At 37.2% G+C, this 27,779-nt stretch overlaps 1 protein-coding gene across 7 annotated transcripts in view; it reads left to right on the top strand.

Annotated features, from left to right (window-relative positions):
• The window catches only part of LOC109682524 (phospholipid scramblase 1), a 34,614-nt gene extending 7,183 nt beyond the window's left edge, over window positions 1-27,431 (top strand). For 2 of the 7 annotated variants that reach the window (XM_074060174.1, XM_074060176.1), the window contains 10 exons: window positions 1,586-1,938; window positions 2,413-2,463; window positions 12,606-12,631; window positions 13,978-14,058; window positions 17,239-17,462; window positions 18,778-18,820; window positions 21,320-21,540; window positions 21,658-21,819; window positions 25,887-26,048; window positions 27,101-27,431. In XM_074060174.1, coding sequence (XP_073916275.1) covers window positions 12,619-12,631; window positions 13,978-14,058; window positions 17,239-17,462; window positions 18,778-18,820; window positions 21,320-21,540; window positions 21,658-21,819; window positions 25,887-26,048; window positions 27,101-27,157 — 963 coding nt within the window. In that variant the 5' untranslated portion in view covers window positions 1,586-1,938; window positions 2,413-2,463; window positions 12,606-12,618 and the 3' untranslated portion in view covers window positions 27,158-27,431. The other 5 variants (XM_074060175.1, XM_074060177.1, XM_074060173.1 and 2 more) reach the window with 5 other exon arrangements.
• The last annotated feature ends 348 nt before the right edge of the window (window positions 27,432-27,779 follow it).

The following is a 27,779-nucleotide window of genomic DNA, read 5'->3' as shown; positions in this document are numbered from 1 at the left end:
AACCTTTAGGCCCTAAACCCATCCATCTTTGTTTAGTTTTGTTAATTTGAATTTTGAGTAAGAGACAATTTTTGAATTGGGCAAAGTGAAGAACTAATAAGGTGGTACCTGATAAAATCATAGCTACAACTGGTGAGCCTCAGAGGGATTTAGCTCTCTGCCTCCTCTGGGCAGCATTTACTCTGCCACCTGCTGATTGAAACAGACTCACTTGCTGTCTTCACTGTCTGGAAGTATAGCAATGTACTTCCAGGGACCTGAAAGTACACCATGAAATTGCACCTTCTTTATTCTCTAACATCATTTGCTCACTAAGTTTCAGATTGTGACTAAGTCATAGACTAAGTCTTCTGATTACAGACCTATTTTGCCTATGAACCAGGGATGTAGGGGGTACAGTAAATTAGACATTGTGTTTAGCAAGAAGGTGTGCATGAGCCTTTTTTCATTGTTATTAGGAACATGATACTGTAACCTGAAGAGTGGGATATGGCCATCAAAGCCACAACTTTTACTTCCTTGTAGCTTGCAATACCATTGTTGATCACTTCCTCATTAAATTCACAGAAACTTAAGTTTCAGAACAAGGAGACTTGTGTTTCCCATGACTCTCTTTGTCCTCCCTTTCAGTCTTCCTTTGGTAAAGGATAAAGAATTTCTGCTTTTTAAGCATGAGTGTATCCCAAGTTCCCATACTTGACCTAGGCTTTGTGCTGTAACATTTCAATCTTTTAGATCTATCTGTTACCAGGGATTTGAATGCTGTGCAAAGTACAGGTTCACTTCTAGGAGGTGAGCAGAGAAATTTTAACCACCTTATCAATTATCCTCACTTTGATGTCCTATAGGACTCAAACTCAATTAATGAAACTATACCCCAAAACTCCTGCAATCCCTAGTGTGTGTACTATCAATGACCCAAGGTCCTAACATTCTTAAGATAATTCTCTTCTTTTTCCTTCCCAAAGTTTATTTAGTCACCACTATTCTCTTTAGCACTTCTCCTTCTTCTGCCCCTCCCCCTCCTCTTTCTTCTTCTTTTTTAATCCTTGGAAGTCCTCCCTCCTTTTGAATTTTACTAGGCATCATCTCAGAATCTTAGTTCAGGATCACATTATTTTCATCTTGAATTGTCACTAACAGTATCTCCTAGCTGCTTGTTTCTCTAGTTCTACAAATCAATCTTCACTAATTTAGTTTTTCTAAAACAAGAGTTTTTCTCATACTTAAATTTATCTCATGCTTTATTCTATCTCCCATGATAAAATCCCACAATACATGGTCTTATGCTAATGACTCCTTCTGAACTAATAGTTTGAATAATGCTAGCTGTTATAACATATTTTCTGGCAGAAGATGATTTCTCCCTTTCATGAATAACAAAATAGGGGTTTCTGATTGGTGGGCAGCTTTTATCCATATAGCATTTCAGTGTGAAGGGATCCTTCTGAGTTTTAGTTCTGCAGTAGTTTACAGTCTTATCATTTGCAACAAGCCAATGGGAGGGAAATAGTATAATCAAGGCTCATGTAAGCTTGGAAGTAACCCTTGGCTTGGAACTAACACATTTGTTTCTTTCTCTTAGTTTCCACTGGCTGGAATTCAGTCATGAGGCCACACCCACATACAAGGAAAGGAATTTCTAGGATAGACAGCGATTTCTCAGAGTAATTCTACTCCATGGCAGAAGGAACAAAACTTTTGGTCAACAATTATTTCTGCTTCTAGATCAGGATGGAGAACTCCAAGTTTTGCTCCCACTTGCTTGGAAGCCACATGTTTTTTGTATTCTTGGAAGGAACCACCATCTCCATTTGCATATGTTACTGCCTTCTGCTCACGGTTACATTCTACTTGTCCTTCAAAACTTATCAGAGTGATCGTGTATTGGAGAATGCTATCATTGACTCTTCTTTCTAGATTAACACCATCTCTGAGGTATCTATATTATTGCATTGCAATAAATGCTTGGAAAAATCTTGATAGACTCAGTTTTACTTAAAATGTCCATTTGCCCACTGAAAAAAAGTAGGACCTGAAAAACATCAGCATTGAAAACCTGACTCATTTAGAATGGAGATATTTTTGTTAGAATAAAATGATTTAAGATTTTATAAATAATCGTGATTATACATATAGTTATTTGTAGCCTTTTAAAGGAGAGGTTTTAATCTGTAATGTAAATCCTCCACAAAATGATATACACTTGTTTGATTAATAGCACATTCACTTCCTTTTCTCTTGGGGAAGATATCGCTCTGCATATCCTAGCTTCTCTTGCAGTTTAGTGCAAGCTAGTTCAAACCAAAGGAATGTGAACAGAAGTGATATGTTTCAATTCCTGACATGACCCATAAAATGTTGCCTAATGTAACCCCTTTTTTCTCCCTCCCCCATCTACAGACCCTACAGTAAAGTCCAGAACAACCTGATGTTGGGTCTGGGGATCTAAAGAACAGATGAGTGAGTATCCCATCCCCCTTCCCATGGAGGGCACCATGAACCCTGCACCCTGAGGAAGAGATACATGGTCTCATAAATCCACCACAGGGCTGAGAAACAGAATGCTCTCAAGGTTGTTTCCCACCATAAGGAGCAAACAGACCAGCTCATCAAAGAGAGCCCATTTGTGTGAATCCACAGCCAATGGAAAGAACCCATCTATCCCTTACCCTGACCCAGAGTTAAAATGTCCATAAAAAGCTCAGCCTTCAGCTGAGCCACCCGTTTCTGGGCTCTGCTGTACTGCTCTAGATGTAGCCTTTTCTTTCTCTAATAAATCCTACTTTGTATGCTGATCTTGTTGTCACAAGAGTCAATCAGCTGCCTCACGAGCCAGTTCTTTGGCCTGTGAAGGCAAGAACTGTCAACACCTGCCTGCAACACTGAGAAGCCATATACTAAAGATGTCAGAGCCTACAGTAGCCTGGGTTTTTGACCAATGCTAAAATGCATATTCCTCCCCCTCCCCAACACACACCAATGGCAAACACCTGCGTTTTTTTTTTTTTCTTATTTTGCTATGTTATTGAAGTTTGGAGGTTGGTAACCCTAGAATTACCAAAAAAAAAAAAATGGCCCAATGTTGATAAATAACAAATTTGTGTTGGAACCTAATTAGAAAATTTAAATCCTTTGCTAAGGCTAGTTTTTCAAATTAGAAAAATCTGTCTTAACTTAACTGAACCAGAGGCACAAAGATGTTAAGACCTGACATGCAAAGTGAAATAATCTTCCCGCTGCTGAGTCCCACGAAGCCGTTTCACTCCTTCCCCTTGGACTGGGAGAGTCCCAGAGCTATTAGAAACAGCAGTTACCTTATGCAGAGAACAGAGATCAGAGCGATAAAGAAAATTTTAGGAGAAATAATAAAAAACAACTTCAATCACTTAAACAAAAAGCCGGAATCTCAACTAGCTGCAAGCATGGTATAAAATCAAAAAGAAATGTACCATACCATGCAGAAGAAGACATCAATAAAGATGCTTGGTTGTACTGAGTGAAATCAGGTGAAAACAATGATAAAAATAGAAACCAGTCTTCAAGTGGCAAATCATCACAAGTGCAGTAGGTCATGCTCTTGGGCTATTCCCACATTTCATTTCCATCATCATTAAGGTTGGTCCCTTTTGCTAGGAATCGCCCTGTAGAGCTGTCCTTATCTCAACTAGCAAAAATGCTTTGTCTTTCTCATTATTGCTTAAGTCTTCTCTTCAACAAAATTGGAGAAGAGGGCAGAAGGGAAATGAGGTGGGTGGGGGCAGAAGGAGGGGGTAGAGGACAAAGGGGAGAAATGGCCCAAACAGTTTATGCACATCTGAATAAATGAATAATAAAAAAAGATTGTCCCTTTTTTTGACATGAATGAATTAGTCTAAGAGGACTACAGGGAGGTGAGAGAGGAAAACAGAATGATAGAGAGTGAAGAACATTGAAACGCAATGCACCTTTTTCATGCACTGTAAGCTGTTGCATAATTGGGGAGCAGGGTGATAGAGAAAGAGTAACTAGTAGAGGGGTTGATCTGATTAAAGTGCAAGATATACATGTGTGAAATACACAGATGAAACTTCCCTTAACAATCACTATACACTTAAAAAAAAAAGGACACAAAGGTAAAACAGGTCTTGTCTGGGAAAGGGCAAACGGAGAGGGTGAAAGGGGGTGAATATGGTGGGTGTACCACCTATAAGTATATGAAAGTAAAACAACGGAACTTGCTGAAATTGTCTTAAAGCAGGAGAGAGGATGAGGGAGAGTGATGGAGGGGGTTGAATCTAAATAAGATATATTGTAAGCACATATTCAAATGTCACAATGTATCTTCCTTGTATAACTATTATACGCTAATAAAAAATAAAACAGAACCTAACCCCCCAAAACAGACTTCTTTTTTGGTCACAAGATGACTTATCATATTCCATGTATCACTGCCTTATATAAGACACAAGAAGTTGTGTGTGTGTGTGTATACATCAATACCTATACCCATGTAAGCAGTAGGTCCTTTCTTAGAAACACTCAAAATTTTCTCTTAACCAGATGTAATATGTTCACAAGTGCATAAATCACAGGGGAAAAAGGATGGGAAAGAGTCACTGTGACTGTCTACTAATCAAAATCATTCTTTGCACTACAGTATTTCTTGCATGAACACAATACCTGAAAAAAGTAGAGTTATTTTAGCATATATTCTTAAATTGTAATCCAGAAAAAATACCATCTGTATCATATGGAAATTTGTTAGAAAAGCTCCATACCAGACACTAAATCAGAAACTGAAGGTGTGGCTCTGCCACCTTACTTTTAAGTGGAATTTCTAGGTGATTCTTATTCATGCTGAAATTTGAGAACTGCTATAATGTAATATAAAAGCAGATACTAAGCTTGGGTAGGCAACCAATCATTTATACCATACATAAATATTTTCCAATTAACAAGAGTACTTTCCTTCATAGTACATAATAAAATGAAAGTGGTGTTAAAATAACATCAAAAAAAAAAGAAAAAAGGAAAAAGAAAACCAAAGCTTTTACAGGAACAAAGACTGAAAAGATGAACACAGACTAAGATTTCAACAAATTTGAGAAAGAGGCAGATGTAGTAACTGATTTTACAAGACTCAGTTTGTAATGAGGAATATCAGGTTAAGGAAGTCCCATCTACCTCCGTGAACTCCAGTGAGACCAAGGACTCAATGATATCACAAAATCACCCAGGAAAGAAGGTGGGAAAATACCACTGAAAACTGAATTGATTTCTTCAGCCTTCCTGCCTCTTGGGCAACAGAGGAACAGAGGAAGTCAGGAAGTTTAATATGAAGCAAAAGTTTACTCTAGGCAGATATTGTGCAAAACATTGTGTGTTTTCACTTCCTTAAGCATAACTCCATAAATCCCCTAAAAGTAGATACTATTACTACCCTTATTTGCAGATTAAAATTAAAACAATAAAATAAAAAAGCACGGAGACTGTCTTTCACAAGGATTCAAAACATGGTAACTTGGCTCATCTCTCTCCTTTTCTATCTTATCACCTCCATTTGTCTCCCCACCTCCCTCCTTTCCAATCCACTTTTATTTCTCCCTCATCTCTCTTAGAAAATCCTCTCATGTCTGTTAACCTTGGTAAGCAGGACAATGGGGAGGAGGTAGGCAGTGCAGAGTCAGGTTTCACTTTTTTTCAGCATTGTTTGTTACCTCTGTAAACAAAAAGTTTTCATTGAATTCAGTAAGTATTTACTTGTGGAATGTCTCTTGGTGTGGAAATTGAAACTAAATTTCCGAAAAAAAATCTGATCCTTTTGACTCCTAAAATATATCTACATACCTTGAATGGAAAGAAAGAAAACGACAGGCAGAAACAAAAGGCACTATAAAGAAAAACAATCTAGGCTCCTCAGTTCTCTCTCAGTCACAGGAATCTAAGGGATGGGGGTCAAGGCAATACAAAGAAGTTACCCCAACAGGCCACTCCCCAGGTAATGATTTTCCAGCCAGATGATGTCAACATCCCAGCAATTCTATACTCATAACCTCAGGGCAAGTCTTCCCAGCCTCTGTAAGAGGCGAAAAGCAGGCGCTCGCTCTGCCTAAGGACTGAGGTCGCCCTGCAGCTTAGCCCCGCTCAGCAGCGACAAAGCACCAGGACCAGCGCCCCGCACGAAGAGAATTTTGCTGCTTAAGAGGATCCAGAAGGCGAAACCAAAAGCCACTAGTGTGAGAACCAAGGCCCCTTCCTCACCAACTTCGGAGAGGACGGTCTTGTAAGAGCTGTGTCCTCCAGCAAGGGTCCAGAAAGACCCCCCCAGGTGCGGGATTCCCACACCTCTGCTCTCCAGGGCTGCGCAGGAACAGAGGAGCAGGTGAGCCAGCGGCTGCCTCTGTCGCCTCAGCCACCAAGGCGCGGGACCCGCACGCTTCGGGGTGTGGGGAGCAGGTGGACAGGAGGCTTGTGCAGAGGAGCCAGGGAACCCCTGGATTAGTGTTTGCTCAGAGGTGCAAAGTGGGGATGAGAGCAGGAGTCCAAGACATCATGGCAGTGACCCCAGAAGTGGAGAGGAGACTCAGCAAGGGGTCCTAAGCTGTTCAGTAGTGCCTGTGGTCACTTCAGAGCCATTCTAATGACAAGATGTCACCGACCTGGAAAGACTCAGGGCTCTGCTTCCTCGGAGCTTGACTGCTGTACAGCTCAGGTAGCAGCCCCCATCACATACCCAAGCTGGGCCCACAGGTCTGCCAGCATACTGGGGTTTACAGGAACCATTCATGGTACCTGCTGGCTGTCATTGCAGAGTAAGTATTAATTGGAGTTATGTCTGGCGCTCAAACTATGCTTGGCATGCTAGAATAGCACCGAAGAAGGAAGGATAGGGGGGCAGATAGCATAGAGGATAAAATCATTAGATCCAGACCCAGAATCCCTAAGTCTCATCCTGCTTCCACTTCTTCGCATCTGTGGACTCTCAGCCATTTTCTTCGTGTTTGTTCCTTTGCTTGCTTCATTTCTGAAATTGTGTCATTATTGCAAGAGTGATCAGTTAAGACAGTATTACGTGAATTAATGAAAGCTGTGGAGCAGCACCTGGCACAGCACAGGGTGCTTAGGGGAAATTAACTTCAGTGATTTCAAACGTGTGGCAAGCTGTTATCAGCCCGCTACCCCGTCCCCAGGTGGTTTTATTTGTATGCTGCTCTTCTTGGAAGACTGGTCATGAGCACGCCCCTCAGTTCCAGAAAAAAGCAATCTTTATTTCTTCCGGTTTGGCAGTTGGAGAAGTATGTCTAGCACACTGGTACTTTGTGAGAAGAGTTAGGCAGATCAGGGGCTTTTTTTTCATTCTCGGACTGTCCTAACAGCAGAACTTTCCTTTAATTCCACCTTGGCATTTACATCATTTTAGGGTTCAGAAAAATCAACAATCACAAGAAGATGAAAAATGAAAGGGAAACAAAATGAGGGGCTTTCTGCTGTTGAATAGAAAAGTGTTATGTAAAACAGGCGGATGGGTTCCAGACCAAGGTTCCTTCAGACTAAACTGGACAGATGGTGGCGGTAGTGGGCTGGCCCCTGTGCACCTGGCCCTCTTCTCTATGGCTCTCCCTCCACTGTTCTGTAGCTCATAGATCTTTCATCACCTTGAATGAGCCGAGATACTTCTGATCTTGGGACTTTCTACCTGACACTTCTACTCTACACAAATCCCACACCCAAAATCCTATGGTTTGGCTGATTTAAGACATTCTTTAACTCTGATATGATTCTCCTTATATTGCCATCAACACTACCATATTTATCAGTGCTCCCATAACCTTTTCTTCCAGGAATGTTATTTTTACTCATAGCACTTGGAGTATGTTACATAATGTATTTAATTGTCTTAATTAAATTGTCAGCCTCTTGGGTGCCTAGGTGTTGTGCTCAAGCTTTCCCTGCTATATACCTTAAATCAATACTCCTTGAGAACAACACAAATTTATATGAAGTGAATATAAATATTTCATAGTAGGAAATATTTGCATAAATATACACACGTCTGTGGCACGACATTGAATCTTTTAAATTGTAGTAAAGTACCCAATCTAAAAGCCAACATGTTGGTTAAAGAGTATTAACAACTGACCTTTTCGTTTTCCAAAGTCTGTTTCATTAAATGGTTAGAAACAATTTACCTAGCCTTAGGAAAAGTAAATGGCCACAAGAATAAATTGAAATTAAGTCTTACATAAGAAAAGTAAAGATACTTCGTAACAATTTCACAGAAAGGTGGAAGCCTTTTTTTCCCAATGAAACAGGGACAAAGGATATGAATGGTGACTCCGAACTCAGTGCGCTGAATGGCGTCACATAAGCATTTTACCTTTATGGCCAAGTTTCCTCATTTCTACATAAGAAGGATCTGATTGCCAACAAAATCTTTCCAGGAATCATACAGCAATTAAATGAAAATAACCAGCTTCTGAGATAAGTTTTGTTTCTTTTGTCTCTGGTTTCCTTGTTAGTTTTGTAGAACATTGAGCCACTGCTACCTCAGCTCTTCCTAGTTGATTAGGCTCTATATTTTTACTCAGGTTTGACTATAAAATGCTCTAACAATGTGTCTTAAATTGGTTGCAAGTTTGTTTTATTTCCTTGGGCCTAAAATACAGAAGGAGATTTTTAAAGGAAGACTTCCTGTTACAAGAAAAATTTGCATTTACAATCCTTCTCTGTCATAGTGCTTGCTTCTGACTCATCTCAAAGGTACTTTCACTGGGTACTCAAATCCTCACTCACACCTTGCTGCTTCTATTTTTGGAAATGCAGCTACCTTGGTCTGCCTATTACCAACACCACAAACAGATGAAATGTTTTTCTCTAGAGATGTTAACTAAACATTGTTAAATGTACACAATTTACCTATGGACAGAACCAGAAGTACATGGAATTTACTAGATTTGTAACTGATCTCAACAAATTTTATCTCCCCTCTGGTTACTCCCAATTCTTTTCACCCCCATCCCCACCATAGTGTCTCATTCTTATTCTCACTTATTGTAGGAAGTTAGAGACCTAGAACTCTGGTGACTGTTTTTAGAGAAACAGAGTTTTGCTAAAACAATTTAGAACATATATCACCATCTTAGGGTCTGACAGGGATATAACCTGGTTTATCTTGTGTGAGGGTGAGTTGTAGTGAGGGGATTTGTTCTTATAAAATTAGCAAATAATTTCAGACCATTAACTCAGATCTAGTTCATGTGTATTTTCTAGGCATTGTAGTTATATGATATTTCAAAAATAGTATTGAAATCAATAAGAAAGATGTCAGGATCCCAAAACTTTTATTAACTATAGTATGAATTGTGAAGACATGCCCCGAAATCTCTTTGTCCTTGGAGAAAATGATTTCCTATTATCAAACATCCCAGAACAGTTATGGGGATGTAAGATTTTAAACAGAATGATTGAGACATACTGCATTTATATAGTATACGCTGACTCAATTTCCTCCAGGCTTTCCTGTAATATACTTAGGAAGGCATTACATGTACTGATAACATATTTTGAATTCCTATGTTTGTCTAAAGTAATTATGATTCCAGAGGGACAATATATAGTATGACTTTATTGCAGACATTTTCTCTCCCTTTGGACACACAAGTATGATTTTCTCTTTCCCTTTCCCTGAAGTCTTTCTAGAACTTGTTTGTTCATAAAAGTAGTAGATTCTGTCATTTAAAAGTTACTGTGTTAAAATTATTAACTAATCCTTTCAACCAGGGTCATAAAACTGAGTGACCTATAAGAAAGCAAACAGGGTAGGTATTCACCTAGTAGATGACTTTATATATCAGGCATTCTTTTGATCATTTTAAATTGCCACAGATACAGGTACAGGTTGTACAGGACCACTTAACATGTTGACCAGAGCTCATGACATACCATTGTTAATGCTTGAGATATTATATAATTGTTACATTCCAAACTTACATGAAGTAGAATCCAGATTTTATTCTGCAGCAGTTTTACCAGTAGGTGCTCTTTCTCCCTAACTTATGTTTGAAGACTCAAAATAATTCAACTACATAGGAAAAAGAAAGGAGCAAGCATCAACACATGAGCAATGTCTTAGAATCTACTCAATTTCCCTTCTAGGATTTCTGTGTAAGGAGGAAATGTCTCTAACCTTGGAAAGGTAGACACTGTGTGTGTTCTCAGTTGGTACTCACCAGGCAGACTTGGAGTCTTTGAGCTCTCCATGCTTAAGCTCCACCTGGTCTGAAACACAGCAGGAGTTCATGAACTCCCCACCCTGGTAACATATCCTTTATTTCTAGCTTACACTGGACTTCCTAGCTGAAAACAACTAAATTCTAAGAAGAAATACTTTTTAACCAAAAGCAAATATCATTTTTCCATCTCAGATATATAGACTCGCAATCTATACACTAAGGAAATTTTTTCAAATTCAGAGATTCCTTTCCCAAATGCAAGAAATGTAAACTTGCCTATATATATGGTAGAGATGACTAAAAATTCCACTCCCTTAAAATTGTTGTTAAATTTAGTTAAGATTCATGCAGCATTTTCTAAGCTGGGCTAAGGTATTACAAAGTGATATCATAAGAAAAAGAGGTCAAGCTAGAGATGCAGTTTAGCAGTACAGTGCCTGTTTAATATACACTATTCCTTGGGTTTAATCCCATCACCACAAAAACCAAATAACAAACAAACAAAAAACAGGACACAAGAGATGGATAAATGCTTTAAAGACATGCATTTCAAAATATTAAATTATCAAACAAGGGATTTTACCTATTTCTACTCCAGAAGTTACCAGACTTCTAATTTTTAGTTGTCTTTTAGGATGGTCGGGCATATTTTATGAAACTGGGTATTTCTTTTACTCTATACCTTTTATAATAGAAATGTACAGTTCATAAAAATAATTCTGGCTTTTTGTATGTATAAATGTAGTCTCCTTTTAAAGTTCCTCATATGATGGAACCTGAAACACTACTGGGATCCTATAGGTATTAATTTACTATGGTTATGTATTTTATTAACTTATTGTTCATATTATAAGTTAATTGTAGATAAATATAAATATTTTTTCCCTTATGATTAATGGAAGTTGGTTTCTGACTAGTTAATACAAACTTGTATTTGTGTTGTTCTAAGAGAACCAGAAAGGTAAGTCAGTAAAATGAAGAAATTTTTAAACTTATTACAGGGCTATGCAAACCTGTTCTGAGCTATTGAAACATTGCTGAGTATCTTGGGTGTTGAGTATATATAACTGAGGTGATAAAAATGGAATATTGGCACCAGTGGGAAAGGGGGAGGTGGCAGGGAAAGGGGGTAGGAGGGTGAATACATTGCAAAAAATGTGTACACATGCATGTAGATGCAAAAATGATACCTTTTGAAATTTTTCCTTGAATTGGCTGTGGGAGGATAAAAGGGAGTGGTAGAGGGGATGAATTCAAGTATGATAAAGTTGACACATTGTAAGAACCTGCGTAAAATGCCACAAAGTATCCCCACCCATCACAACAATAAAGGGAAAAAAAGAAAGAACAAAAAGAGTTTTAGTAGATTATGAAATGTTATGATTAGAATTGAAAATAATAAAAAATGAATTTGATATGGAGAGGAAGGAGGTGATTTCTATTTGAGAGTGCTAGATTTTATTAGCTATGTAGAGATGTCGGTTGATGTCTTTTTCCCATTTAGGTTGCACAGTGGATGGAACTATTGAAAGGACAGCCAGTGCTATGGCAGGTCTGAGAATGGGAGGAGTGATTCATATTGGTGTGGGGGTCCAAGATAACACAGTTGGGTAAAAGTTTTGCCTGATGTTTTTCAATAGCACTCTGTAGGTATCAGGCAGATTGAAATTTACAGTTGACAGAGAAAACAGTGACTGAATAATAATAAGAAAGACTGGGATATGATCAAAGTTCAGGAAGGCAAAAGCACTGAGCACAATGTTTGGTGGCTACTATGTTTTTGTAGAAATAATCACATGCAAAGTATCCCTTGTATTTTCAACGGTGATACACCTAAGAGAACTTTGAATGTGGAGACCTCTGTTAAAAGCAGTTCTTGATGTACAGAACTCAATTTTAGGTCTTCTCAAATTTGCTGCTCAAGTTGGGTAGAACAGTCTGTGTAAGCTGGAATTTTAGAGATATTCTTATACTGTGATTTGAGAATTAACCTCTCTTGCCATCATGCTGGACCATCCCTGGAGCCCAATTCAGAGTCTGCGAGCTGGACCACATGCTTCCTTTAGATGTATAGGTTGTCAAGGCTGCAGTTTTTTAGCTTTCCTGACAGTTGGGATCTTAGGCTCACAGTGTTCATGACTTTCTCATCAGTGGACCCTCTCCCCAAAGTCTTTTAGAAAGTGTACACCAATGTGGGCTGACTAACAACTTCTAAATCCTGCTCAGAATAACAGCATGGGGTTTAAGTCAAGCCAAAATGGGTAAATGACTAGATAAGGGTAGACAAGAAGAATGAAGAGACTATCGCATGAGTGTGAAACCTTGTTTGAACAGTCATACTTGACCTATAAATTTGTAGATAATGGGCTAATATCATATCTTCTTTTTCAGCGCTACATAAATCATGGATAAGCACAGTAAGTAATTCACTTTGGGCATTTCATTTTCCACCTTGTAATATTAGATGTGTTTAATTATTTGTCATACGGTTTTATTCATTTCTTAAAAGTACGCAGCTGAATTTGTGTTTATGCTCCAAAATCCAATGTCCAGTTCAGTGTTTAAGCTGTAGAGAGGACGTACACAAATATCCAGTAACACTAAATGTTTATTTAATAGTAAGGAAGCCTGAGAGAAAGGTTGTAAGGTTATTGGCAAAGATATTTTAATGTGTATGCTATATTTCAACAAGAACAGTTTCCTATTTTTGCTGCACATTTTGCATACATAGGACTATTTAGTCACATAATTAACAAATAATAAATTTAGTACATCATGTGATTTTAATCAAATCATCAGACATATACCTTGATATATATAGATATATCTATCTATCTATCTATATATATATATATATTTAATAACAGTCATGTTCTCAGGCTTAAATGAAGACCAATCATGTTCTCAGATTTTTATCTCTCAAGAAAGTTTTAAATAAAAAAGCTATTTATTAAGCATGTAATAAAAGATTTTGCCTTGTTAAAATTTTAAGGTTCTGAAGAGAAAACACTCCATATCAGGGAAAATATCAAAAACCAAATCATTTTTTTTCTGAAATTTTCTTTATCTTTCTTTTGCTTTTGTTGAGATAGCAAAAAAAGATTAGTCTTTTCTCCACATTGCCAGTGTTGATCATTTTGTTAGATCTCGTTCGGGACACCTCACCTTCCCATGTGAATTCTTGCTGTATTCTCTTAATGACTTGTATTCTTAATTTTTCTAGTAAAATAAAACTAAAACTCTTCAGATGTAAACATATAGAATTATGTCATTTTATATGCTAGAAACTTTAAAATGCTTCGCCTCAACTTAAAAAGATTTATATGTCCATGGTTTCATTCACTTTTTATCTTTCAGTTTCATATTGCTTATATGTATATGTTTCTGTAAATAGATAGATATATAGATGTATGTAAGTATGTATATAAGTATGAGAGAGAGAGAGAGAGAGAGAGAGAGAGAGAGAGAGAAGTAAAAAACATACCTTTATGGCTATGTGACAGTCTTATGACTTTTATAAGATACTTATAAGATGAATTTCCACAATGCAAACACTGACTTTTAATTCATTAAACTGCATCTTATGTTGAAATAGGTCCTACTGCAAATTAGTTGATAACAGGCACATTTGTTAAGTGAATTTACCATGTTTATTTTGATGCAGCATCAAACCACACAAGTGAAACTTAAGTAGTATGCAATTTTTCTTTGTAATGAATATATTTTTTGAGCAGACATATATTTACCTCTCGCTGAATTGCAGATATGGAAACAAATACTCTTCACTCAGAATCCAATGTGCCACCCGGATATCCCCCTCAGTACACACCAGGAGCATTCCAGGGTAAGACATCTGGCTAAACAAGAAAAAACAGCATTGATCAATTGATACTCCAAAGGAAAAGAGGAGGAAAAAGAGGATGTGTGTGTGTTGTATGTGTGTTTGTGTCATTAAGTTTTTTAAATTGCATTAAAGAAATTTTGACTTCCTAGCTCTTCTTAATTTTCTTTTGGAGCACATACTTTCCATAGAAGTAATTTTATTTTATTTTATTTTTATTCGTTTATTTATTGCTGGTACTGGGGTTTGAACTCAGGGTCTATACCTTGAGCCAGCCCACCAGCCCTGTTTTGTGGTGGGCTTTTTTGATATAGGGTTCCACAAAATATTTGTTCATGCTAACTTCAAAACAGAGTCCTCCTGATCTCTGCATCCTGAGTAGCTAGGATTACAGGCATGAGCCACTAGTAACCTGGCAATAGAAGTTATTTTAATTTATTGAGGACAGTAAAGGAGTAAATGATAGTTGGCAAATCAATAGTGAGTTTATATTTAGCATTGAAATATAAGGCTGCATGGAAATACAGATACCAAATAAAGCATTTTATTCTGATAATTGTGTTCACATAATGACATTTAGGAAACTGATCCTTGTTTTTTTCAGTCATGCAGTATTAGGAATTAATTGTGTTCAGTGATAGTGACACAAAATGCTGTCTGGATAGACACTGGAAGGTGCAAGGAATAGTAATGTAGCTAACTTAAAACAATTCTCATCTTTTTCATTTTGTGACACATATCAAAGCTTTGTTTTCTATACTTGCTGATACATGCTTTGTATTTCTGAAAAATGTAGGTGAATCATATCACTACATACTAGGAAGTATGCCTTGTCTTTAAATAATGCATAAAAGAATTAATTTAGACAAATGAAGTTTTTAACATTACTGGAGCTTTATAAACAGTAGGGTCTATGGAGAGCCCAGCTTTGGAAAGAAAACCCTGGGACTTAGGATCAAAGGTGTCTGGTTTGGATGGAAGGGTGTTCCCATTTTGTTTTCTTCTCTGAGTAAACAAACCTGCAAGGGAGCTGAGTGGCCTGTTAAACTGTCTTAGAAACTTCCAAGTGGGTCCTAGGCCTGGAGCAGATCTTTGGAATTAAGGAATATGAGTTTGTGAGCTCCAAAGCCCTTGGGTGGTAGTTTTCAGTCCAGGCAGCACTTACCTGTCACTTACAGACATTAGTACAGGCAGCATCCCAGAAAAATTAAGTCAGTCCTCTGAACTCAGGGATTGATAGCTTTTTATTTTTGTTATTTATTTATTTATTTATTTTTGTTGTACTGGGGATTGATTTCTGGGCCTCATATTTGTGGGGCAGGCACTCTACCACTTGAGCCACTCCACCAGCCCTTTATTATGTTGGGTTTTTCAAGATAGGGTAGTTTGAACTATTTGCCCAGGCTGGCTTTGAACCACCATCCTCCTGATCTGTGTCTCCTGAGTAGTTAGGATTATAGGTGTGAGCCACCAGCACCCAGCTAGGGATTGATAACTTTAATACCTAGCAGCCAGGTTGAGAATGGCTGCTCTACATTTCTATAGAGTTGATGTTTGGAGAATTATTACAACAATTCTATGATGTTCATCCAAGGCACTTAAAGAATGATTTGATCCACCCCACAGCTAATTAAACTAGGTATACAAAATTGAATCAGACATGAGAGTTTGATAGTAGGAAAGCTTGGTATTGTTTCTCGAGTCCAAGGCAACAGATAGCATAGGTCTTGAGATGACGATGATGGCAACAATGATGATAGCTTAACATGGAGAGCCTGCTGTGCTGTAGGTATTGTATGGGGAAATCAAAAGGATTGGGTCATCTGATCTCAGAACACTGCTATAAGTATAGTCAGTACCCTATATCTTTATCCTTGGATTCAACCAAAGGTCATCACCAATTTTTTAAAAATTGTATCAGTACTGAATATGAATAGACTTTATTCTTTACATTATTCCCTAAACAATACAGTGTAACAATTATTCACATAGTATTTACAATGTGTTAGCTACTTTAAATAATCTACAGCTGATTTTCTTTATATGGGAGTTTATGCATAGGTCATGTGTAAATACTGCACCATTTTATATAAGGCACTTGGAGCATCCTTGGGTGTTTGTATCCAAGGAGAATCCTAGAATGTATCCCACCTGGGTACTTCTGTACTATTTTATTATCTTCATTGCCCATAAGGATAAACTGAAGCATTGAGAATTTGGATGTGGCTTTGAGTTCTGTGTTCTGTATTAAATAGTTATGTGGTAGTCTTAAACAAGTTACAGTACCCCAAAGCTTTAGTGTTCTTACCTATAATTAGGTATAATATTTTCCCATTAGGTTATTTTAGAGATTAAATGTACTGAGCATAATGGATTGCAAATAATAAAGACTAATATTTGCTAGCTCATGCATTCATGATAGGTTGAATCATTTGGCTTCTTATATATGAAACTATTATACATTAATTCTATATACCTAATATTTCATTTGAGAAATAATCAACTGTACTTTGTCTCAGAGAACAATAATATACATTTACCTCTTTCAGGATATCTTGGGTTGGACAATCCCTTGTTTTCACTTATGTCCTGGGCATTTTATGAAGTTTACCAGAGTCCCTGGCTTCTACATTTCAGACGTCTGCATCACCCTTCCCCCCAGTCAGAGGAATAAACATTTCATAGTCTTCTGAAAGTCACTGGGGTAAAAAGGGAAAGTACCATTCTCAGGTCTGTGCAGAATTTGCTAAAACCCTGGAATTATTTTGTCAGGGTGCTTCGGTCCTTGAATTTCTGACTCACAGCCTTTATTTTGAGTCTTCTTCCCCACACCACCTCTTCCATGAAGGCTTGCCAGAATGTTCATGCTGGTGACTCCAGGTCACAGTTGATGTTCTTTCACATTTTCAGCTATGATAGCATCATTTTTTTCCATCACAGTTTTTAAAAGAAAGGCCATGTGCTATCAGTATTCATAGCATGCCACCTCAATGTAGAGGTAGGTTAGAGATCAGAGATATTGCAATGAAAAATCCCTGAGAGATAAAGCATACTTTAAATGTCATAGACACAGGATTTCTGAGTTGAGATGTCAGCTTTCGATAGCAGGGTAACACTAAATGGGGTGATGAGTCCATTGTGTGTGTGTGTATTTACTATTTGTTTCACTTGCTCCTATTTCAGGACCTCCAGGATACACTGGCTACCCAGGGCCCCAGGGTGCCTATCCAGGGCCCCAGCCTGGCTACCCAGTCCCACAAGCTAGTTATGCAGGTGCTGGTCCAGCTGGCTTTCCTGTCCAAGGTCAGCCAGTGTATAACCAGCCAGTGGGGCCTGTAGGGGTAGCATGGATGCCAGCGCCACCACCTCCACTAAACTGCCCACCTGGATTGGAATACCTAAGTCAGGTAACTTCAAGCACATAAAGTGATCATAAACAAAAACACAGAGCGTCCAGTTTTCTTAATTAGAATAGTAAATGAATATAAATGAATAATTCACCAAAGTCTGAAATGGATAAACAACTTTTTTTTTTTTTTTGCTAATAGATTATTCTAGTTCTAGGTTAGGTTTACTTTTTAAGCAAAATGTAAATATGAGGTAATTGTGTTTTCTGTGATAATGAATTTAACCTATGGTGTAGCTAATGGCTAATGTTTATTAAACAGTTTTCATTCATCCTCCTGAGGATGTATAGTACATTGTATATCTCATTTACTTCCTATAGACGAATCTATGAAAACTACTACCATTTTTCAGAAGAGGAAAATGGGGTCCAAAGAAGCTACATGCCCTTCCTAAGGAATTAGAGTTGGGTTTTTAATATGGTCATTAGTACTTAGTCCAGAACTCTATCATACCTACATCAAATCTTTGGAATTCTAAAGAAACATTGTATAAAGCATTTTGTTGCATTTCAGTAAGTGGTACCAAAGAGCTAATATCTTGTGTATAATATAACTCACCTTTTTATAACCAATAAACCTACATATTTATGGTACTGATTTATTGTTTGGAAAAGCCAATTTTATAAATGCCACCTAAAAGGGAAAAAAAATGACAGAATTCCTACATAATAGTGAAATTCAGCAACATGGGATTTAAAATGACAGAATTCCTACATAATAGTGAAATTCAGCAACATGGGATTTTTTTCATTTTGCATGAAAAAATCATATAGGAAGAATGTGCAGTCTGTGAATTTATAAATAAATAGTCTTGAGATAGTCAACTAATACTCAGTATATCAAGAGTCTCTCTTGGCACTCTGAACTAATTTAATTTTCCACAGTGCACTCAACCAGTACAAACCATAGGAATATATAGTCATTACATTCTTCATGACTGATTTAAAATAGGTATTTTTTAAAATAAGGATGTGATAAAATACATAGGAGAATGCAACATATTGTATGAAGTACACTTAAAAATTTTTTTAATTGTAGAAAAAAACTGCAAATGGATTTTTAAAATGTAACTATTTCTCAAGCCTCTTTTAGAAAGAATAGTGCTTTATAATTTTTATAGCAATTCCAGTGTAAATCAATTTTATTTGACCTATATTTTCTCTCATTACTAGTGAATGATTTCAACAATACATACCTTACCACTTAAAATATTAGCTTTAATTTTTCACTAAAAAGAAATAAGAGCTATTAAATGTAGGTAATATGAAGTATTGGTAATTGATCACATCATTTAATTTTCTCTTTGCCACAACAGATAGACCAGATTCTGGTTCATCAGCAAATTGAGCTGCTGGAAGGTATGTGAACATGATCGTTACTGAGAATTAGGGGTCTCAAAGTATGTTCAGTAACTTAGAAGGAAGACAGATGAAACTTACTTTTCCTCCTCTCTCTACACTTCACTTTACCTGACTTCTCCCCTCTCTACAGTCACTTTACCTGACTTCTAAAACTACTGCTTTCTCCCAATTTTTGAGCACCTGGAGAATGGCCCAGAACCACATGCCACAGCAAGCTACCTCTGTACATTTCCAAAAGGAGCGATCTTTTTGAGTTTGGGTGGGGACGTTTAGGAAAATGATCGACTGTCTTCACATTTTCTCCTAGGAGGTCAGGTGAGCCCTATAAAATCTGAGTCCCATGGGCCATGAGTTACCACCTGGGGTGCAGGGCACTGCCATGTTGGAGGAGGCTAACCAGCAGCTCTGGCAGCTGCTTCCTTACAGGAGCACTCACTCCTGCTCCTCTGAGTGGGTCTGCTGCCTCCAGAGGCCTCCTTGGGTCCAGGGCTCTCCAGGCGCAAGAACAAACTTAGGAAGACACTAGATTCTTCAGTACAGCTGCCAGGGAGTGAGACCCCGCATGGGGTGTATGAACCATCATATTTTCCTTCTAGATACAAGGGTGTAAGAAAACTCTGCTGATTTATAGAATATATCTGTAAGTGAATCTTCACCTGTTTGCAAAGTTCCTTTCCATTGCTGGAAATTAGAACATGAACTGTACAAGGAGAGCAGTTGATTTGGGTAAAATGTACAATCATCACTGTTATATCTAAACCATTTACAATGTAAATTGTTACTTAGAATTTTCTTGATATTGTTTAGTTTCTTACCTAACAATTCTCTCAATTAGAACTCTTCATTGATAATTTGTTTGCCCAATTTTTTAAAATATTTTATTTTGAAAACATATATTTTATGTTATAAAATCCAAATACCCAGGTACCATTTATTATATACTGTGCCATTTATCTCTTTTAGACTTAAAAGCTTTAAAAATGATAAAGTATCAATTTTAATTAAGAAAAATAATTTTTAATAGTAACATTTAATTTTCATTTCTTTTCCTTTTTAAAAATTTATTTAATTTTACTGTGCTCAGTGTGGGTACATTGTGGCAATTAGAAAAGTTCTTACAATATATCAAATATATCATAATTGAATTCACCCCTCCATTTTTCATTTAAAAAAATGTTTTTCACTTTCTGTTTTTATACTTATATTGAAATTTCCTATTATTTTTCATATTACGAGTAGAATAAGCATGGAATTCTTTGGTTGTGTTTTTGTTTTCTAAGTAACCAGAATAAAACTTAGGGATTATATAAAACCCATGTTGTTTATCACAAAAATTAGCTGAGCATTTCTGAGTTTAAGGTATTAATGACACAATAAATTTAATAATAAATACCTGTCGAAAGCAGATTATTATTTTATTATTATTGTCATCTAAAGACCTTTGTCAGGTGTTGAGATAGTGGTGACACTTAAAAGACAGAGTTTGGGGACTTTCTGAATCCACTAAGGACACTTGAAGGGGTCCATGGTGACAGGATTTCTCTTACTAAGAGTCCTTCTACACATATATCAGAGAGTTATTTTGGATTCCATGGATTCTTTTAATCACTTATTTTGTTCAGTCTGCTGACACTATGAACCAATTATCTTTCGTCTTTGGACATTGCTCCTTTCTTGCTCTGCAAAAGTCGGGGATCCAGTGTGGGGACCAATATGAGGAGGCCATTGGTAAGATGCCATTGGATATCATCATTTAGCACCCCTCTGTCTCCCATGAACACGTCAGCCCTGCAAGAGACAAATCACTTAGCGTGACCATGGTCTCGATGCTCTGAGTTGAAGTGCTGAGTTGCCCAAAAATTTCCTCACCCTCATCCCTTATCCAGTACCAATCTCCCACCTCTGAGCAGCTACTCCTGGGTTGAGCAAGGCTGCCCAGGGCCCTATGCAATGCTCCACTTCTCTCTCCATTTCTCTTGTTTCACACCTCTTCCTTGAGGGTGAGTCATCTCATTGCTTTTGTTCAAGCACAGTGCATAATATAACACATAACTATAGTTTGTACAACAAAGTCTCAAACCAGTTAACTCAGTGTAGTATTTTAGAGTTTATAAATGTAGCAGTTACCGTATAATCCCAGGATAATGTACAAAAATTTTTTCTGGTAAGTAGACATTTTATCCGTCCATCTAGTCCCACTGAGCCCACCTGCAGCATTCCACCAACCATGGGCAGCAATGTCTCCTTTGTGACAGAGTCCATGGAGTCAGGAGGCTGCTTGTCTTTTTATCCATCTAAAGACTCAGTTTCTTCTTACTTTAACAGCTCTCTTCCTCCTCTGCCTTTGTCTGAGTCTTCTCTAAATAACTTTCCTTTTCTTCTTTCCCATGCTACTTGAGGTGTCATCCAAATTACCACAGCTGGATATAATATATTAAGATAGAGTCAATACTCTTAGCATAATGGTGGTTATGAGTTCCCCTTTTGTGTTTTTAGTTTTAACAGGCTTTGAAACTAACAACAAATATGAAATTAAGAACAGCCTTGGACAGAGGGTTTACTTTGCAGTAGAAGATACTGACTGCTGCACCCGAAATTGTTGTGGAGCATCCAGACCTTTTACTTTGAGGATTCTTGATAATTTGGGGCAAGAAGTCGTAACTATGGAGAGACCACTGAGATGTAGCAGCTGTTGCTTCCCCTGCTGCCTTCAGGAGGTGGGTGTGAAGTCACCACTGCAGTGTGTAAAATAGCTGAGCAAGAGTGTCAGCCTTACTTTGAAGCTAGACATTGTGACTAGCATTCCATTCACATGTATTCCTTTGCTTTTGTAGATAGAAATCCAAGCTCCACCTGGTATCCCAATAGGCTATGTTATTCAGACCTGGCATCCATGTCTGCCTAAGTTTACAGTTCAGAATGAGAAGAGAGAGGACGTTCTGAAAATAGCTGGTCCGTGTGTTGTGTGCAGCTGTTGTGAAGATATTAATTTTGAGGTAAGGTATACCATAATGTCTATAGGATTTTCGTTCCTAATAGAAGAGTATGTTTTGATAGAATTTTTAAATGTATTAAATAAGTGTTGTGTACAGATATTTCAATAGACAGATAATGTGCTCATATTTTTAACTTTTGTCAGAGTGATAGTCACTGTTATGGTTAAAAGTCTGTGTTGGTTATGCTAAATCCAAAAAAAAGCAGCAATTTGTAGTCAAAACTGCAAAAATACAGCACTAGTAATTTTTGTGTGGTGACACTGTGTTGTCTATTTTAAAATAGCACACTTACCTTGTCCTCTAAGTCTGATTGACCAAGCCCATGGGTCCACCCCTAAGGTGCTTTGCCACCTACTGGTGCTCTAGGCCATGTACAGAAGATGTAGCATTTGAATTCCCACAAAAACCTCAACTACACAAATCAGTTTTCATATGGTTATTTCAAAAGTCCCTCGTTTTCTACAGTGTCACTTTCCACAGTTATCACAGTCAACTGTGACCTGAAAATATTGACTGGATTATTCCAGAAATAAACAGTTCATAAATTTTCAATTACATGATATTATAAGTAGTGTCTTTGAATTCCTGTATTGTCCTGCTCCATCCAGCCTGGGCACGAGTCTTTCCTTTTTTCTGGTGTATCCTTCCAATGCCTGCTACCTACCCATTGAGCCAATGGCTTTGTAGCATTCTTAGTAGCAGTCAGTTGTAATTGACTACTGTTTTATCTCAGTTCTTGTGTTCGTTCAAGTTACCCTTATGTAGTATGCTCATGCTGTAACACAATGTCTACACCTTTACTTCTTTGTTACCACTTCACCACATAAGGATTGTATCACATCATCTAAAAAAAAAAGGATGAGAAGCTATAATTTTTTAGGATATTAGCGAAAAAACGGAAGAAGCAGGGGGTATCTTGTACTGCAATTAATTAATTTATTTCCTATGCATCTAGAATGATGATGTCTAGGCACAATCTTAGACAGTGTTGGGAAGTAGTCACTGTTTTCTATAGTGTTTATGATAAAATATTTTGACACATTGAAGCATGAATTATCAGTCAGATAATTCCCATACCAATAGGCATGTACCCCAGTACAATAGGCATGAAGCCCAGTAGAGCAGGAGTCATTCCAAGGAAGGAATAGGTTAAGATACATCTCACGACAAAGCATAAGTGGCCTATACCTATAATCCTAGCTACTCAGGAGGCAGAGATCAGAAGGATAATAGTTAAAAGTCAGCCCCTGACAATTATTTCTTGAGACCCTATCTCAAAAAACCCTGGTGAAATGGCTCAATGTGTAGAGCGCCTGCCTAGCAAGCATGAAGCCCTGAGTTCAAACTTCAGTACTACCAAAAAACAAACAAACAAACAAATATATATATATATATCATAGCTGTGCCAAATGAGATTAATTCATGCATTTATCTTTAATTGAGAATGAAAGAATTTAGAGATTCTGTTTTCTTATAATCTTGATGTCTAGTTCTTAAGACCCTGAATGGTAAACGGTACTATTGGCCAAGTTAAGAATCTTGGGGGATACAATACATACATACATGGAAATGATGAAATTCTCTGTAGAGCTATCTTAAACAAACAAAAATGTCTTTTTTCTATAAAGGATGACAAGAAGGTAAACAGTTCCTGTTCAGGGGTTGGAATCAGTGAGAGGGAGGAGGATATAAAGAAAGGGTGTAGGAGGGTGAATATGATAGAAATATTATGTACTTATGTATAAAAATGGAAAAATGAGATTTTTTTGAAACTATTTCAAATAGACTGAGGAAGGTTAGAGAATGATGGAGGGGGTGAATTTAATTACAATATATTATAAGCAATTTTGTAAGCATCACAATGTACCCCCAGTACAGCAAGAATATAATAATAAAAAATTTGAATAAAGAAAATTTCAGAAACAAAGTAAAGACAAAGAATCTTGGGAAAAATGTTGATTTTGGGGGAAACTAGTGATTTGTATTTGGGTCATGTTGGATCTTAGGTATGAACAGGAGAAAGTTAACAGTTTTTAGTGTACAGAAGTTGTGAGACAGTTACCCCAAGGTTGATTATAAGAGAGAGAAGTAGATCTTTAATTGCAAGTACAATATACTTACTAAAAGCTATGTAAATGCTTTACTAGTAAATATATATAATATCAACCACCACTCAACCACCGTATGTTACACTTTGCTATATTCCTTTAATGTGTAACTATGGTCTATGTTCTGTATGTTATTCTTCTATTTTTTTAAATATATGTGTACATGGTGATATCAATTTAAGATTTCCTTTTAGAATGTTTTTTACTAATTTCAGGTGTTAAACTGACAGATGTAAAATGTTAACATTAATCCAATTCCAGTTTGTTATCTCAGGGTTGAAATTTCTTACTATAAGAATTTCCTATTTTAAAATATTGGCTAGAATTTAGCTAAGTTTTTTTGAGTCCTGAGGACTTTTGGGTCCTAAATCATCTTATTTCTGATCCTCAGCATAAAAATTACATTTTCTACTTTTGACATAAGCTGTGGTTAATTGTTAATTTTTAACATAAGAAACAAAATAGTAAATGTTAATATATTTTTTGGCATAATATTAGCTTTAGGGTGGCTGAAAAGTTGGCATCTTCACTTTTCATCTTGGAGTGTTTCAAAATTATAAAATACAAAGTTTTCATTATTAGCTTCTAACACTTAAATGGCAGTGCTTGTAGATAGAACACTACAAGTGGAGGGACGATCTTTGTTGGCCTACTTATCACAATAGTGTCACACATCACATGACCACTAAGTCTCAATGGCTTAAGCAGTGAGCATTTTTTCTCACGCTCATGGGTATGCAGGTCAGCTGTGCTTCAGTGGACATTCCTAGGCCCACCCTCATGACTGACGTAGGCTGCAAGTTGGCCTCATGTCTCACCCAGGTGCATGTGTCCTAGGGCTATAACAACAGCAGCTAATGGGATGAACTTTTCTACTAGCTTTTCACTGAACAGCAAGAGCTAGTCCAGTTAGTTCTTGTTGAAGAACACCATTTGGGTCACCTGCTAACACCCTTTGGTCCAATAAATCATTTGGCCAAAGCTAATTATCAATGAGCAGGAGGACCTACAGTGGGAGAGGAATGAAGTGAATATTGATGGAGAGTAACCCGTGATATAACAACTGCATAATGGAAGTATAATTTAGGATTTCTCATATCCCATCCACATCCACACAAATAAAATGGGTCAACTGAGTTTCCCCTGTGGAAAAAGTGGGTCCCATGAGGCAGGGGCTTCAAAGGGTGTTGCTAGCATGTGTGGTACCTAATGTCCATGTGGAAAGGACGCACTTCCACCTTCTTTAACACAATCCTGTGTGTACATAGTGTGAGGAGTGGCGGCTACATCCAGCCCCCATCTGCCCACTTGAGGAGTACTTTCATATGGGTACAATTTGTTCGACTTTGTGATGGCTCTTGATGTTCCTCAGGCAGAGCCATAGAGTCAGAACCTTTGCACTCTGCACTCTTTGCTTCATACACCTTTGTTCTTTATGATTCACAGCCCCCTAGTGAGCTGGGCTGACCCCCAAACCTTGACCTAGGAACACCCACCTAGTTGCTTATTGGTAACTTTTCAGTCAACCTGCCAATCATTTCTTTGCTCTTTTAACATCTCATGTTTCCCTCTTAACAGAGAGTGGAAATAAGCCCTTCCTCCATCACATTTAAACTTTCATTCTATAAAAATCGTGTGCTTCTCCTAAAGCAAAAATCTAATAAGAGTTTTATTTATTGTCTTCCTTATGGCTTCTAAAATTTAATCAAAGAAACACGTTAGATATTTAACCTGTTCTGCTTAAAGTTAGATTTGGATCAGTTCAAATAATTGATAAATATTTCAGAAAACTTTTTTCATGTAATTTGTTCACAGAATGAACCTATTATATATATATAGGTTCATAGTTACATAGGGCCATAATTTTAACACCGTATTTGTTTCATTGTACTCTAAATCTGAAGGTAGCTTTTCTATAAATTTTTGAGAGATCTTTAAGACCTTATTTTTTTACCATAGATTAAATCTCTTGATGAAGAGGTTGTAGTTGGCAGGATTTCCAAGCACTGGTCTGGGTTTGTGAGAGAGACCTTCACGGATGCGGACAATTTTGGGATCCAGTTTCCATTAGACCTTGATGTGAAAATGAAAGCTGTGATGCTTGGCGCTTGTTTCCTTATTGTAAGTGAATTCTCACTAATCTTGTTGTAGGTGGTTTCTCTATTGTCTTTCTGAAGGATTCAGTAAATTGTGCATTCCATAGTGACCTTCTTAAATCACTAGGTTTTATACAAAGATTCTCAGTTAATCCTAGCTCTGAAATTCCATTTGATCCTGACACTTTGGATAGACAGGTTTCCCGTTTCTGTCTGAAGAATTTATGTATTTCACAAGAGAGATTTTAGACTATGCATTCTGCAGAGTTCATTTTCTTGAGTTCTTTGGGGAAGATTTGATACCTTTTTATACATACAGCTTAAGCCATTGACAATTATTTACTTAACTGGATGGCATAACACTAGGCATAATTAAATACAAATTTTACAAAGGTATATCCTGGTGACTATGTAGGAAATGGATTAAGAGGTAAAATTGCAATAGTGCAATGCAAGTGATTGGCAAAAAGGATAAATTGTTATTGTTGAAGAGGTAAAGTACAATGATAGATGAGACAGAAGTAAAATCCACAGGATTTGACTGAAGTCTTAAAAGGAAGAGTCTAGTTAGAGAGTGATGGAGGAGACAAGCTGGGATCTCAGTAGACAGAGTTACAGAGAACTGATGAGCCTGAGACAAGGCGTTCCACCTGCAGTGCATGTGACTGTGACTGAAATGGTTGTCATTCTTTCCCCAATCTAAAGCTGTATGTGGAACTACTGTTACTAGTGAAGTGGTGTTACTAGAGGAGGGCTACTAAAAGTTGAGGAAGAAAGGTTAAAAGGAAAGATTTCAAGAAGGTTGAAAAAAAGTGATATTTAGAGAAATTATAAGTAATTGTAACTAAGTACATGAATTTATACAGGTATTGATAAATAAGGAGAAATGTAAAATTTGATTATTATAATGGAAAGGTGAAAGCAGAGTTTATAGAGCTATAGACTATTCCCAGATTTATGATTGCATTCAGTTTTCTTGAGTAACAGATGTGTTACCATGTGATAAGTTCCCTTAGCTTTCTGTATCTGAGAATTGATCTGTTTTGTGGCTGAATACTTATTTTTGGTTTTATGCAGGATTTCATGTTTTTTGAACACACTGGTGACCAGAAACAAAGATCAGGAGTTTGGTAGTTGATGGATGACACTCTTCAGAAAACTTAAGGACTGCATACTGATTAAGATTATTTAAAAGGAAGACCTAATGGCTTTCTTTTCTTTACTGAAATTCTTCAAACCTGTGATGTCTATAGCTCCACTTGCATGGTTTTGCTTTCAAATAAGAGTTTATTTTCTGTATCAATAACTTACATATCTCTTTGTACATTTTAAAAAATATTTTCTGTGAATTGGAGAGAAAGGATATATAGTTTTTACATTTAGAAATAAAATTTTCTATGGAAAACTGCTTTGAATTATAATTTTGCATTTTATTACAAAATTAAAGCCTTGTTGTTACAGGAAGGCTCAGAGACTGAGAGGGCACCAAAGCTTTCAGGAAGCAGGTTTATTAAGCAAGCCGGCAGCGACTTAGCAGACTCTAGTCCAATGGCTGAGCCCCAAGAACAAAGGGGGCTTTCCTTATATACCATTTAGAGCAGGTTACAGAAATGGGAGGAGAGTACAGCTTGTCCCGTACATAGTCACATGTCATTGCATTGGTCACTCTAACCTCTGGGGCAAGGTGACCCTTCTCTGGTCTCCAGGTAACATTCCCCAATTCAGTTTTGTCTTTGTTTCACTGTAGCACTCATTA

This window comes from Castor canadensis, chromosome 17, assembly GCF_047511655.1.
Source record: "Castor canadensis chromosome 17, mCasCan1.hap1v2, whole genome shotgun sequence".
In the NCBI taxonomy this organism is placed as follows: domain Eukaryota; kingdom Metazoa; phylum Chordata; class Mammalia; order Rodentia; family Castoridae; genus Castor; species Castor canadensis.
Note: the sequence above shows the minus strand (reverse complement) of the source record. Positions and strands in the feature narration are given on the sequence as shown.